At 42.7% G+C, this 16096-nt stretch overlaps 1 protein-coding gene across 1 annotated transcript in view; it reads left to right on the top strand.

The window, feature by feature from the left end:
• Positions 1–382: 382 nt before the first annotated feature.
• Positions 383–16096, top strand: part of pdzd2 (PDZ domain containing 2) — a 46753-nt gene continuing 31039 nt past the window's right edge. Inside the window, exons 1-4 of the mRNA XM_076099598.1 lie at positions 383–502; positions 3380–3858; positions 6619–7129; positions 14303–14448. Of these exons, the coding sequence (XP_075955713.1) occupies positions 383–502; positions 3380–3858; positions 6619–7129; positions 14303–14448 (1256 nt within the window). The remainder of the gene's footprint in view (positions 503–3379; positions 3859–6618; positions 7130–14302; positions 14449–16096) is intronic.

The raw sequence follows: 16096 nt of genomic DNA, 5'->3' as shown, positions 1-16096 counted from the left end.
AATAACATGCCATTGACTCAAGGAAAGACTTTGGCCTGGAAGCCAAGCTTTCTGTGACACTTCTTTTCATTTACCTTTTTATCGACTACAAAAATGTAACATGTTCTTGTGTTCTCTTTAGGAAATTGCCTGATGCTGCAGATGCCACAGCCGACAGTAATCCGACATTTTCAACCCCGGCTCGTCTGGAAATCTCAGAGTAGAGTTTGTTAAGTTTCTCTGCGACGCCCCCCCCCCCCCCCCCCCCTCTTCTAGAGATGGATCTGGGGCTGTCGGCCCACAACGGTTCCCGTGCCTACGCCGGCTGTCGGAAGCATCAGAGTGGCTGCTGGTGAGGGACCCCCCCCCCCCCCCCCCCCCCCGACAGGCCCAGGATGCCAGGATGCCCATCACTCAGGACAACGCCCTCAGCATCCTCCCACTGCTGGAGAAGTGGCACGGGGCTCAGAGCGCGAGATCACAGCAGGACCACAACCTGAATCGAGACAATTCCGGCTGCAAGGTACTTCGTCCCATTTTAGGCTTTTGGCCTCCCCTTGCATATTCTATTATTATTTAGATTTCTTTTAATGTTCCTTTTTATGTGCTATTAAAAAAAGAAAGGAACTCTCAGTATTTCACAACCAACGAATCTCGTTAAATCAAACGGGTCATGTTATAACATGAGAAGTCTTCCCTCATGATGAGACACCGTAGCCTAGAGCAGTCATGTAACATGGTGATGTAGACATGTTGCAAGATGTTTTTATGTATTATGTCTGTGGGCTGCTCTCATTTTGTTTGTGTGCCTATGAATAATCACACTGTGTGTACTTGGTATCAGTGATTATTAATATGGCTAGACTGTAGATACGAAGTGGATGTAGTCACCGTGATGTTTGAGTTTTGGCATTTTGGCTTTCGCCATCTTGTTTTTTTGCAACCAAAAGTGAGCTAAGAGGGTGAACCAATTTACATCCGAACGCTGAATAAGACATTTTTAGGTGAACAAACTGTTACAATTAACTTTCATGAACTCAAAATACACTGAAAGGGGCCAAAAACACGGACAACACGTGGTCGCAACCTGTCAATCACAAGGTAGCACCGCCCTAAAGCATACCCTGCTTTATGGTCTATTTGACTCTAAATGATGATGATGACAGATGTCCATTGTGTTGTTATAGCGCTGTATTTTATGATCTCTGTCAGATGACCATAACAATGTTAATGACAACTTATATAATTCACAACATGGCATAATGTGACAAGGGTGTACACATGTTATATGCATGTACTCTATATATGTATGTATATATGTGTGTGTGTGTGTGTGTGTGTGTATATACTGTATATATGTATATGTATATACTGTGTGTGTATATATATATATATAGATATGTGTGTGTATATATACAAATATATATACATACTGTATATACACATATATAGTAATGTACAAACAAAGAGTGACATGTGATTGAGTGATATATATTGTATACACACAAACACACTCTGTCTGCCTCATATGAAGACATGTAATTCAGCAAATTAGTGCTGAATTTCTAAAGAGAATGTAGTTATTGATCAAATAGTTTGTCGTTAGCTGTTTCCACTTGTAAACATCATGTCACGATAAATGAACCTGAACTGGATATCGCCTACATTCAACGGCAAAAACAATCGATATCATTAAGGAATGCGCCTTACGAGGCGCCACACAATCAGTTAAGGGCAGAAAGTTTAAACATCTCAGATGAACACAAAAGAAGCTTGGTGACAAGGCTGCTTCTTGCTCTCTCGGACGCTGACAGGGCAGAAAGTTAACACAGTTATTTCAGGCAAATGCATCGGTACCGCCCATTCCTGTCTGAGGACCGATTGCAGATCAAGTTATGCTCCAGCAGAGTGGAGTTATATAAAGCTGCTAATGTGATCGCTTCCTCTCCCACGGGACTCTCTGCCCCCCCCCCCCTCAACACCGCTTAGATGGCTTGGTACGGTGCTAATGAGCGCGTCAGAGTTCACCAAAGTGCTGCATAGATTTACGCTGCCCTGGTGAGCAAATCCACCGATTACGACAATTGCATTAAAATAAATTGATCTCAGTCCAAAATGTCCGTGTGTGTAAAATGTATATTGTTTGTCCAATCGTATATATGTATTTGTGAGCTGTTTTTAAAGACGCACATCGTCAGTACGAACCAATGGGCATGAGGCAGAGAGCTGCAGACAGAGTAGGGAATAGAGGAAGTGTTGAGAGACAAAACACATTGCTGGTTTTGTTCTTTTCATAGTATTTGTTGGCGATGAGAAAAACATAGAACATCACCAGCCTTATCTTTCAAGTTGAAGCGTATGGTTTTTATTCCTTCACTCAGCTGTGTCCAATATTTTTTTTTTTTTCCTAACGTCTTGTCAGAGTTTGTTGTGTGTGAAAGAGAAAACTTTCACTGATTGTCAACCTGGAAATGTCCAAAAGGCCTTTAAACATCCGGGGGTGTTTTTTTTCTTCTTTGCGCGATTCTTTTGCAATTTTGTCATGAGTACTTTCACACGGGACACAAATATTCAGTGGCAAAAAAGTGAGTAATTATTTTTTTTATAAACAATAAAAACAACAAAAAAAGAAGATTCTTCTGACTCTCGCACCGCAAATTCAGGCATCGACCAATCACGTTGTTTGGAACGGACAAATTCAAAATGGACACAAAAATGTACGCCTCCGTTGTCCGAACCAAAGACTGTATATAAGAAGTGGACGTAGTCATCGTGACATCACCCATTGGTTTGTGGACTGACGTTCGGCGACTTGGCCATTGCCACCTTGACGTTTTGCAACCGGTGAACAGAAGTTACCATATTTGGACAGTGGAGGAGTGACGTAGAGATGCCGTATACGGCTCTGGTCAATCACAGGTCTAAATGGGACCTTATTTTGCAAAATGAACATCATGCTGTATTGAAGAAGACTTGAAACTAGAGATTGAGACCATAAACTCATGTTTACAATGTTTACTGAGGTAATAAATCCAGAGAGAAGTGGAGTCATTTTCAATAATCTGACTTCTTTTTGCAAACAGAGGAGCCGCTGGCCAGTAGAGAGAATGCAAGGTTTAAGACACTTCTGCATTGGTTTCACTTTTCAGAACAGGAGGTTGCCGCCTGGTCCGAACCAAAATGGGCAACTTTATTGAGCAACAACAACTTTAAGTGTCAGATCAACGCGTTTACCTTTTCACAATAAAAGCCCAAGACATACACATATGTTTACAGAAGGAAAATTCAGAAAACTCATAGCATTTTATTGAGGAAACTCAATAAGTTAAGTTGTTAAAAGTTGAAAATCCATTCTCCATTTACTAATGGATTACTCTTCTTCTTCTTTATCTTCGTCCAGCAGGTGGTTCAGGACACCTACCAGAATGGGGAAGGGGACAGCGTGTGCAGCAGCAGCAGCATCAACAGTGTCAATGTGGAAGACATGTCCCTGTGTCTGGCTGCCATTCAGAAGCTGATGGAGTACATCAAGTTCAACTTCATGGAGAGTGACACAGCTCTGCCGGGCAGCCCGTCCTCCTGCAGGGAGGGGCTAGACGTCGAGGTCCATGGCGTGTCGCTCAGCAAAGACGAGGGCGACGCCGCCGAGTTCGGCCTCAGCTTCGGGAATATCCCCATTTTCGGGGACCCTGACGGGAGAAAGAAGGGAGGCCCTAGGAGGAGGAGGGACCAGGGCCCCATTATCGACGTGGGCTGCATCTGGGTGACGGAGGTGAGGAAGAGGAGCCCGGCGGCCCGCTGCGGGGGGATCAAACTGAGAGATGAACTGCTGTCACTCAACGGGCAGCTGATGGTGGGAGTAGATGTCAGTGGAGCCAGGTAAGACCGCCTCAATAAAAACTGAAACCATGAACCAATCACATGAAGGGAAAAGATATTGCAATGATCAACCACAGTATGTACTGTCTCATTGATGTGCACAATTAGCTTTTTTACAGGACAATGGACAAATACCTGGAATGTATTCGATTTTAAATAGTACAATATCTACTGCATGACAAATCACATCATATATGATCACATCAACGCCGAGTCATGCTCTGAAACTGCAGTAGGACTTGGTAGTCTGCATAACCAAACTCACAGGAAGCCGTAATTGACCCTGTGCTAAGTCCCGCCCCTCGAACGCAGACTGGCCAATCATAGCGCGGCATCGTCCAGCTCGGACCAGGGTCTGACAGCTATCCGGCTCTGCTCCATACACGAATACAATTGTTCCATATGTTCTTCATTTTTAGGCTGTGGATTTGAAGCTAGTCATGGTTAAACGAGAGCTTGGACCTGTAGAGCTAACTTTAGCAGAATACGTTAGCACATCATAAACTAGCATCTTATGCTATGCTTGCTACTGAAGGTATACTGACTGTATACACATGCTGCTTGTGCTTTTTAAGGGTTGAAACGGTGAATAAAGACCTACCCGGCTTTACTGGAACAGTGTTGTTCCTTAATTTCACTGTCGATGTGGTGGTTCACTTTTACACTGTGATCTGTAGCTTTAGCTTCTATCTTTATCTTTTGAACTCGTTTTCTCTGCTGAATCAGTTCGACATCCTGATATAGCCTTCAAACGCATATTGTAGATAGTATGTGATGTGTGGTGCCAGACCTCTCTTCAGCACTGACACAGCGCTGTGGACATAGGTCTGTCTACGCCAGACTAAATCAGGTCTATTTGTTCACGTCGCTTCTTATTAAAAACGAATGTATCCATGTCGGGTCAGATACCTTTCCCCCAGGACTGTTTTGGACCAGCTCGGTGAGGACGTTTAATTCTAACCACAGGACAGCCCCTCAGACCAGAGCAGGCCGGGTACTGAGGTGGTCTCATTGAGGTTCATGGCTTCTGTGGTAGATTATTTTAACCCTCATATGAGTGTCGTTTAGAAATATAATTTGAACACAGATTAGTTTCTTTCTTTCTGGTTTCCTCCTCTGTGTTACGTTTCGTAGGAACCAGATGGTTCAGACAAAACTATGACCTCGCTGCGTTTAGTTTGTCCTCGTTCGTGATGGTGCCGCTCTTCGGTATCTCTGCGCTCATAAGAAATGCAACACACAGTCTGGTAGTGATGAAGACAAGCAGCAGCTGCTCGCTTTGTCTGTGCTTTGGTACAAACTTGTCTCCAACTGGTCAAGAGCGTGTCTCTTCAAAGAGAGAATGTAACTGGAAAGCAAATCTGACTGTAATGTGTGACTAATAGGGTTGGACCCAAAGATTTGACCGTTTTTTTTAACCCCTCAGGATAACAAACATGCATCAAACACACCAAACCTTTTGGAAAATGCTTCTCATTCAATAACAAATAAAAAATACTGTATAGTGGTGTAACGGATCGATTTGTGGTCCGTACTGATCACCCCTCACGGTTCGGCACAAATGTGAATCGCCGATTAATTACACAGTTCAACGTTAACCATCACAGTGTGAAATAAAGTTTTACTGACGATCGTTATCCATCAATATTCAGTAAGATATGATATCAGGACATCATTTATTTTTTTCTAGTCGCCGATCTGATAATTTTACATTGTAAACAACCAATCGGTGTTGAAATTGACACGAGGAAGATTGCGTTCAGTTACATTATGATGTGTTCAGGCTCTGTTCAGTGAAAATGAGAATTGGGCAAGTAATGTAATCTTATAAAATGTAGTGTTGGTGAGAAACTTATGAATCCAGTTGTTTGAAGGAGATGTTTTCACAACAACAAATATATAGATATTAGAGATGAAGTATAACCCGTTTACACTAACTCTAAGCAGATTATCATACATCATTAAAACTACTAATGAAAAGATTTGTTTTAATCCATAAAAATACAAACTTTTATTTCCTTATCATTTGAATTGTGTGTTTTTATGAAGAAACTATAGCTGACTATAACTAAGTTTAAGTGTCTCAGCCGAGAACAAAGACTGAGTCCACCCCGGTTCTCATGTCATAAGAGACGTGGGAGAAGTTTGCCTTCAGGGCTTTCTGCCAGAAAGGGTTTATTTCAACCCCAAACCATGATCTTTTCCTAGACCTAAACAAGTAGGTTTGTTGCCTAAACTTATTTTTTCCCGGCAGAAAGCCCTGAAGGCAAACCTCTCCCTTGTGCGAGCCAGAGCCCTCGTCGTTATTGCTCAAGTTGCAGCGTTCTCCGATCCAACCCATGCAGGGTTGAGCTGAAAAGTTACTGTGAGGAACCGTCTCAATTTAATACTGATGCCTTTATATGACCTACATAAGACCATCAGCAAGAAAATGTTCATCGGTCATCAGTAGCACAAGGTCCAATCAGGCGAAAACATGTAGGTTTACCAGAAACTCCTCCAGGATAGACCCCAGCAGTGACCAGCCCACCACGGACAGACCCAGGTGCTCGAAAACACAACCAATTTTGTCCAGAGGCCGGCAAAATCAACAGAAAATAAAAGTTCCTCGTCGTAGTTTTAATACAAAACCTGCCCGGGATGCATGAAGAGACCACCTCCAGAGGTGGAAATGTGAGGACACTTCAAGTTGTTATTGTTTTCTCCATGTTATTGGATGTAATGACAGCATTATCCATCAATGCTTTTTTTTTTTTACAGTTACCTGGCTGACCAGTGCTGGAATGGAGGCTGTATCTACCTGATCATGCTGCGGCGAGTCAAGCGGAAGGCTCCCCCCCCTCCCTGCAACGCCAACGGCAGCGTCGGCACCGCTGTCATCGGCGACCGCTGCGAAGTCCCGCCGCAGTGCAGAGCCGCCTCCGACTGCTCGGCGAGCGGCAAACGCACGCGCAAGTTCGGCGTCATATCGCGGTCGTCCTCCAACCGGGACAACTGGGGCGGCGGCGACTCCGAACTCAAGAGCTCTTACCACGGCTGCAACGGCTCCTCCGTTCCCGCCGACGCAGGGGTCAGTCCTCCTCCCGGAGACGACCCGGGTTGCGTCCACTCTGCGGGCACACCGCCGGGGGAGAGCCCGGACGCCTCTCCTCAGGTGAGAGCTGCTTCCCAGCGTCTGCGCGGCGGAGGCACCGCCACTCTGCCCGCCAGGTGTCACAGTCAGCTGTTGGAATGCAAGATGGATTCTTTCAGCAGTGAACCTTCAAGCCAGGTAAGACACGGCACAGCCACAGGGAGACAAGTGAGGGCTCATCCTCCTTTTATTTTGAAGAGTTCATTCTGGATCTAATTTTTGTAAAGTTTAAGGATAAAGGATATGAGGTCAGTACAGTTCAAACACTAGCTCATTCCTTGTTCAGCTCAGTGTTTTTGAGGCCTGTCATGTATCAGAACTATTTACAGCATCATCATCAAATATTCATGGGCTGGAGTGCAATGTGAACCTAAATTTAATTTGGAAATCATTCAATGTATTTGTCAGACTTCACTTGGTGGTTGCCGCCTTTTAATAACTTAAATTAATACAAAAATGTAACTTTTTCCACTCAGTCTATAAGTCCCTAGATCGGTGGCCAACACAGCAATGATCCCACTCACAGAGGCTTTTGGTCAGGAGGGATAGTAAGGTTTTCACCAGCGGGTGACTACACTTTGATTCCCAGCAGACATAAAAAATATATGAATGTAAATGAAAAACTGTTCTGATAAGAAATACAAATAATGAGAGAGAGGCAGCTGAACTGAATGCTCAATCCTTATGTCATCTGTATGGTGGCAGGAAGTGAGGGGAGCAGTGGATACATGCCGACTGTTCTCTTTTGTCGGATGACGTTCTCGCAGCCCGGCAGCACTGTATGGACTGAAATACTATCTATGGTATTTATCCATAGGTTGCAACGATGCATCCAGGAATGGTGACATCAGCAGAGATGTGGTAGGGAGGAGGTCAGGCGGCAACCTCCATGTATAAAGGCTTTGCTTACTATAGGGTTTGCTCGTTTGTTTGAAAATAAGATGTTGATTTCCGTCTTATTTTCTCTTTTGTATATTTTCAATTGCTCCTTAATAAAGCGAAAGTATTTTTTGTCCGATTGCTCAATTTATTGATGGAATAATCATTAATCATTAGAATACTCGATTATTGAAATATTTGTAATAATATTTAATAATAACAATATTGAATACCTAATATTTAGGCTACTTAAACACTTCATTGAGGTTCAGGAATGATGAAGGTTTTGGTGCTTCGAGTTGTCCAAACACAACACTGAAAGCATTAATCACGCTTTAGCAGTCAGGAGCACATATTTTAGGAAAGAATCCATTAAACATTACATTTCCTTAGAAATGTAGTTCCAAAAACATATTTCCCAGTGAAAGCTAGTCGTGTATGAAAATAACTGTCAATAAACATGGTTTGTATTTGTTTTTCTGCCCCGTAGTGCCCAAAATGTATCAATACAATTCTAAAAAAATCCACAAATTTCTATTGAAGACAAATCTTTACTATTCTGTTTTTTTTTATCCTGGTGTTATGTAACTTCGCTACCCTTGAGGCAAATTGGTAATGAAGCTGATCTGAAGAGAATAAGACATCAAAGCCTCCGCAGCCTCGTTTGACACTTGGGATTTAATAGCATCCAAGAAGAGTGTGGCCGTCTGTTTTCCTCTCAGGACGGAGCGGTTGTGTGCTGAGCAGTCAGGAGCGTTATGGACACAGGAGCGCAGTAGGAGGAGCAGTGGGATGATGAGGACTATATTAGCTGTGGGACTGCTAATACGCCACTAAAAGCAGCTTCCTGTTGTGGTAGATCCAAATATTCAATCGCCATCATTTGTTTTTTTTAAACATATATTTCAAATAAAGTTTATTTAAAATATCATGTGCCGTACCATAGTGTGGTGAGGTTTTTATAAATCACGTCTAAAGCCAAGGAAGTTAAAATGAGCTTCACAGAAAACAAAGAACCTGCAAAAAGCAATTCCAAACAAGTGTTTGCGACAAACTGTCGCAAAATTGAACAAAAACAATTAAAGAAAAAGCTAATCAAATGAAAGAAACCAACATTTTTGCGTGAGTGTGTGTGTATATATATTAGTGCTGGGCAACGATTACAATTTTTAATCGCGATTAATCGCATGATTTGTTTGCGATTAATAGCATTGTTATGGCAAAATTCAATAATGAATTCAAAAGTAGTGTAATGCGCACTTTTATTTTAAAAGTACTGCTATATGAACAAAAGTGCAATAACATTTGGTTTGCAAACACTTTAAACAAATCAGGTTGTTGTTAACAGCAGTATTCTCTTTACACAGCAGCAGTTATATCTCTTCACTATCTGTGCTCAGTGTGTGACTGTATGTGAAACGTTCCACTGCTGTGCAACATGAATAACATGTTTCAGCACGTTTCATCTAAATGTCTGTCTTCTGTCTTCATGACAGTCAGAGCATGTGAATGCAGCTCTACTGTTCATCAATATAATGCTGTAACTCCGAGGTGATTTTTTATTATTTTTTTTTTTTAACCTTTATTTAACCAGGTAAAATCAATTGAGAACCAATTCTCATTTTCAATGATGACCTGGCCAAGAGGCAGTAGCACAGTCCACACAAGTTACACAAACAACACAGATACAATACAGTATGACAAACAATGGAAAAATGACTAAAAACAACCTAGATAAAATAATAAACACTATGTACAAAATAAAAGGCAGATTACTGGATGTTATTTGTAAAAAAATGGAAGAAAGAAAGAGAAGTGAGGGCTGGTCAGCAAGTACAGCAGTCAACTATAACTTGTTGCAGCTTATGTTTGAACATGTTGAGAGAGGTGAGAGCTGTTAGTTTGAGTGTGTTTTGTGGTGAGTTCCAGTCCTTTGCAGCGGCAAAATGAAAAGAGTTATGACCAAACACAGTACGGACTTTTGGAATGATGAGCCTAATGAAGTCACTGGATCTTAAATGCCGATTGCTGTCAGAAATGCGCAGAAGATTTGAGAGGTAATGAGGAGTCATTCTCAAAATGGATTTATAGACCACGAGCAGCCAGTGTTGTAGCCGCCTGGTATGAAGGGAGGGCCAATCCACCAATCTGTAAAGAGCACAGTGGTGGGTGGTGAAGGGTGCACATGTGGCAAAACGGATTGCTGAGTGGTGGAGTGTGTCCAGTTTTCTGAGGGTGGTCTTTGATGCCATTTTATAAATTATATCGCCGTAATCAAATAGAGGTCATTTTCACAAGGGTCAATTTGGCAGAGTGTGTGAAGGAGGCCTTGTTTCGATACAGGAAACCCAGTCTAGCTTTGACTTTAGCCAGAAGGTTATTGATGTGTATGTTAAATGAGAGAGACGAGTCCAACCAGAATCCAAGGTATTTGTAGGAGCTGACAAACTCCAGCTCCGAGCCATCAGCACTGAAGACCTTGGGAGGGCTGGGAATGATGAGGTTTTTCCGGTCAAACAGCATACATTTAGTCTTTTTGGGGTTGAGGAGCAGGTGGAGGCTGTGGAGAGACTGTTGGATGGAGGTGAGGCTTTGTTGAAGAGTGGACACAGCAGAGTAGAGTGAGGGACCAGCTGAATATATGATGGTGTCATCAGCATACAAATTAATCAAGGAATTTCCAGCAGCTTTTGCTACATCGTTAATATAAATGGAAAACAAAATAGGGCCTAAGATGGAGCCTTGAGGGACACCTTTAGAGATGGTAAGCGGTTCAGACATGATGTTTTCAGTCTTCACCCGCTGGACACGACCAGCCAAGTAGCTAGCAAACCATTTGCAACAACTACTGGACAAGCCAATGCTGGTAAGACTTTGCAGGAGAATGTTATGGTTGACCGAGTCAAAAGCCTTGGCTAGATCTATGAAGGCAGCTACACAAGTCTGTTTGTTGTCTATGGCGGTGATGACGTCATCAAGGACCTTCAGTGTAGCGGTGGTACAACCGTGGCCTTTCCTAAACCCAGACTGCAGGTCAGACAAAATATGATTTGAGTCAATGAAGTGAATTAGTTGTTTATGTACCAGTTTCTCTATGACTTTGGCCAGACAGGGCAAAATGGAAATCGGCCTGTAGCAGTTCGGGTCAGAGCCAGAGCCTCCTTTAAAGAGGGGAAGAATCGTAGCCAATTTCCAGTCAAGGGGGAAAACAGACAAATTAAATGATAGGTTAAACAGGCTTGTAATAGGGGAAGCAATAATATGAGCGGCTGATTTTAAAAACACAGGGTCAATCCCATCAGAACCAGCTGACTTGTTTGAATCTAACTTAATAAGTTCATCCAGGACTTCCGAAACCTTAACGGGTTGAAGGGAGAAGCTGGTAACGCTGGGTGATGAAGTAGGCGTGTTAGATGAATCTATTTCAGGGGCAACTGCATCAAAGAAATTAGACGATTTCACGAAATGTTGGTTGAAGTGTGTGGCCATGCCTTGTTTATCAGTAACAACAATGTCATCAAAAATCATAGAAGTGGGTAGATACGGAGAAGCAAGTTTGTTTTCCATGGATTTGACTGTTTTCCAAAATTTCTTGCCGTCAGAGCCACTGGCTGAGAATTCTTCTTTGAAATGACTGATTTTAGCTTTCCTGATCGCCTGTGTTGTTTTGTTCCTGCATTGTCTGAAGGCCAGCCAGTCGGCAGCAGACTGAGAAGACCTCGCCCTCCGCCATAAGGTGTTTTTTAGGCGGATCAAAGCCGCCAAATCGTGACTAAACCAGGGGCTGTAGCGATTCTTCGTCCGGAATCGTTTCAATGGGCCGTGTTTCTCAATGATTAGGCTAAAGGTGTTTTTGAAATAAGACCAGGCATCCTCCACTGAGGGGATAAGATTAATTCTTTCCCAGGACGCAGCTGCAACATCTTGCAGGAAGGCCTGATTGGCAAAGTTTTTCAGTGAGCGCTTGGTCACAATCACCGGTGGACGTTTGACAGAGAGGCCGGAGCGAACGCATGCAATAGCACAGTGGTCACTCAAGTCTTGACTGAAGACTCCAGATCGGTAATTTGATGGAGTGTTAGTGAGAATAATATCAATCAGTGTGGCAGATGACGGTGATTTCAAATTATATCTGGTTGGCTCAGATACAATTTGAAAGAGGTTTAAACCATCAAATTGCTGTGTAACTAAATCAGGGGGGTTGATCATATTCCAGTTTAGGTCACCCAAAAGGACAAACTCAGAGGAAATGTGAGGGGCCAGCAGTTCACCAAGAGCTCTTAATGTGCATGCTGGAGCAGAGGGTGGTCTATAGCAAACAGCAACAGACAGAGTGAAATTTGTTGACAGTTTAAGTTTTAACAGTAACAGTTCAAATTGCTTGGGGACTGATTTAGACAGCGTAACAGAACATTGCAAATGGTCTTTTATAAATATAGCCACGCCGCCACCCTTGGTGGATCTATCCTGACGAAAGACGTTGTAACCCAGTATTCGAATTTCTAGATCCGAGACACCTTTCTTAAGCCATGATTCAGAGACAGCCAGAACATCAGGGTTTGCAGTGTGCACCCAAGATTTTAAATAGTCATGTTTTGGCAACAAACTACAGATATTGACATGTAAAAAGCCCAATGATTTACGATCACAAAAATCATTAAATGACAGATTGGAGACAGTGGGACCATGGATAGCGGGCCCTGGGTTTGGGTGAACATTTCCAGAGATGAACAACATGAGAATGATTAACACACGTCTGAGGACAGTGCTAAAATGTTGCATATGTTTACCTTTCATTGACGGTTTGGTCGAAATTAAAGAGGAGGAGTCGTGGAACTGCTGCAATAACATGTAAGAGTACAAAGGAATAAGCTTTCTTACAAACCAAGTAGGAAGTCCAAAAGTCTTTGTAAACCAGAAGGAAGAAATGTCCCTGGTTGATAAACTGAAGCCCAATGTACCAATACCGTTAGAAAGGATGGCAGTCTCCTGTGTGTACCTGCTAGAAAGGCAGGTTGTATGAGCTGATGTGATCCAGAGAATAAGAATGATTGTGAGCCAAAAAGGCCGGGAAGGTTTTAGTGGATGAAACATGTCCAAACCAATAACCAATAGGTCAGGCTGTAGCAGGTTGAAGAAGGCCAGGCTATAGCTAGCAGAGGAAGCCAAGCTGTGGCAGGTTAAAGAAGTCCAGGCTGTAGCAGGTTGAAGAGGGCCAGGCTGTAGCAGGTTGAAGAGGTCCAGGCTGTAGCAGGTTGAAGAGGGCCAGGCTATGGCAGGTTGAAGAGATCCAGGCTGTAGCAGGTTGAAGAAGTCCAGGCTGTAGCAGGTTGAATTGGCCCAAGCTGTAGCAGGCTGACTAGGCCCACGCTGCAACGTGATGATGGTGACCCAGCGATGTCCAGTAGTCTCCAGTGAGAGCAACAGTTGGTGCACGTTCTAACGCCGTCGCTTCTGTAGTCCTCTCCTTTTCATACAACTCGTGCATTCTTCTTGTGATGGTGCGTCTTGAGGCTCATACGTGCCGTCAGTAGGAAACAAAGTCGTCAAACTTTGGTACTCTGGTTCCGTTCCAGCAGCCAGATGTTCAGCAGTCCACAGATCTGTGTACAGATGTCTGAGAGGATAAATGGGATCACCACCCTGCAACAACTGGTATAAAGGAACGCGACAGTGCTACGTGAGAGGATTGAGACTGACAGCTGGCGTTTCATCCCAGCACATCAGAGGGATTGTAAATGAAGTATAGTGTGTGTGCCCTACATGGAGGATGTAGGTCAACCCGTCGTCAGAACGGCTGATAAAGCCGCGAGCAGTGCAGAGGTTAAGATGTACTAAAGGCCCCATTTTAATACGCAAACAATATCAACAACAACATGAATTGGGTGCGGTGATTAATGTTTACACGTGATATGCGTGTGTCAAAACTCATGGCAACCCATGCAAGAGCATGTCATGTGAACCACGTGGTGGGGGATCTCTTGTAGTGGGATTCATCCACTAGTCTTTGAATGTGGAGACCGACCATTGCAGATTAAATACAGAGTAAACCAAGGCTCGGTAGTTTCTGTTTTGTTACTGTTAATGGAGTGCTACAAGCACATAATTACAAACTGAGAGCATTTGAAGGCAACATTGGCTTATAGTTACATTGGCTCTGTGATGCTTAATTAGTCGATAGATTCTACACTTCACAGCCTCCAATTCATGAGTCAAAGATCACAGACTGTATACAAAAAAGTGGACGTAGTCACCGTGACGTCCTACATCAGTGTCACATGATATGTTCAGGCACAGCTTGAATACCATAGTCACGTAAAAATATATTATCTGAGAATCAGACTCATGAACTTTGGATTGACAGTTTTCTATTGGTCCTAATGTCTGATTTGATTTATTATTTTCCGTGTGTTTGTCTGTGCTCCTTTGCAGCCCGGAGAGGGCAGCTACATCTGGAAGATGCACATGGTGAAGGGCGAGGAGGGCCTGGGCATACAGATCACAGGGGGGCGGGGCTCCAAGCGCTCTCCTCACGGCATCATCATAGCTCACATAGAGAAGGCGGGCGCCATTCACAGGTACAGTAGCTCCAAATCAAGTCAGGACAAAGGAACTTGCTTTGGCACTATGTTCTTGTAGGTGCTCATATTCCGTCATCTCCATCGAGGTTTACACTACACGAGGACCTTCCTACAGTACGATGATAATCTGTGTACCTGGTTGAATTATTAAATGGGAACTTTGATATTTTTCATCCCATGTTTTTGTGTCTAAGTGACTGATGGGGACAAAAACGTTTAGAAATGGTCCAGTATTGAGTGACAGTGCTGCCGACAGCAGCCGCCAAACGTGCTGCTATATAAAATCGCTTTAAACAACACCTCGTCATCGATGTACATCCACTAGACATGCTCCTGCTTTTTACCAATACAATGTTCACAACCCGTTTGTGCAATATTTTGTAAACTGTTCGTCACAACTTTATTTTTTCAACAAATAGCCTAAAATGAAACATTATTTAAAAGTGTTCTGAATCCGCTGTTTTAATTTACAGAACATTATTTTTACAGGAAAACATTTCCAGAAGAATTAGATGGTCAGATGAAGGCTGTGATATGTGTAATAAAATAACTACGATAGTAAGTTTAGTTTTTAAGGTTTTTGGGGCATTAATAATGGTCATTTGTGAAATTGCATAGTTTAGTCTAAAACTTTCAAATGCTTTGGGGGGCAGACCCCCAAACCCAATATCTCCTGGTAGCTGTTTTTAACTGTAGAAATGACGAACTAATTATGCTAATACTGGTCAATACACACGCAAACATGGGAATAAGCGGAGTATCCGCACTTATTTTCAATATTTTTTGCACTTATTGTGTCAAGCCTTGTTGAAGGATAAAATCTAGCGTCGCATCCGCGTTGTTGAAATCAGCTAAATTCTCGGCCATGGCATTGAAAATCTTTTAGATAACTCTAAGCTACACTTTCTGTACTCCAACACCACAAACTCTCTCCAACTCTCACTCACGTTTCCACCAGTCTCCCAGCAACAAGTCACATGACACAATAGCATATAGAAAGATAAAGAAAAAGGTTTAATTTTCTCTGTAGGGTTCTTTCCATAATGTTGCCAGACACTTATAACAATGTGAGCCTGTCACTGGCAAAAACAAGCGCTTTCAGTACACGCACATTGAAGGTGAGGAGTTTCCCCGAGCAATTACATTACACTAAACTTACCCTTTAAATGTTCGATATAAAGTTGTATTTTTTATATCCTCAAACCTTTATTTGTCACAATTATTATTTCATTAATTTGACAGATTTTTTTCATCCCTCACCAAGAAGCAGAAGAAGACATTTTCAGTCTTGTTTGTTTTTTGGGATTGCAGAATATCTCCAAATTATTAATATGACCAAATAATTGGTGTCATTTTTTGATGGTTTTGCAATATCTATAGCCCTGTTTAAAAACCACGTACCCCACAACATCAGACACTTTTTCCATTTGAATGCTAATCCAGTTTCAGATAAAGGTCATTTTCTATTTGGGCATTATAAAGAAGTAAAGAAGTGCAGCCTCGGCCGTGTGTGTGTGTGTGTGTGTGTGTGTGTGTGTGTGTGTGTGTGTGTGTGTGTGTGTGTGTGTGTGTGTGTGTGTGTGTGTGTGTGTGTGTGTGTGTGTGTGTGTGTGTGTGTGTGTGTGTGTGTGTGTGTGTGTGTGTG

Source organism: Anarhichas minor, unplaced genomic scaffold (genome assembly GCF_050575085.1).
Source record: "Anarhichas minor isolate MPS153535 unplaced genomic scaffold, ASM5057508v1 ptg000025l, whole genome shotgun sequence".
Classification (NCBI taxonomy): domain Eukaryota; kingdom Metazoa; phylum Chordata; class Actinopteri; order Perciformes; family Anarhichadidae; genus Anarhichas; species Anarhichas minor.
The sequence above is the reverse complement of the archived record's forward strand: the minus strand, read 5'-3'. Positions and strand labels throughout refer to the sequence as shown.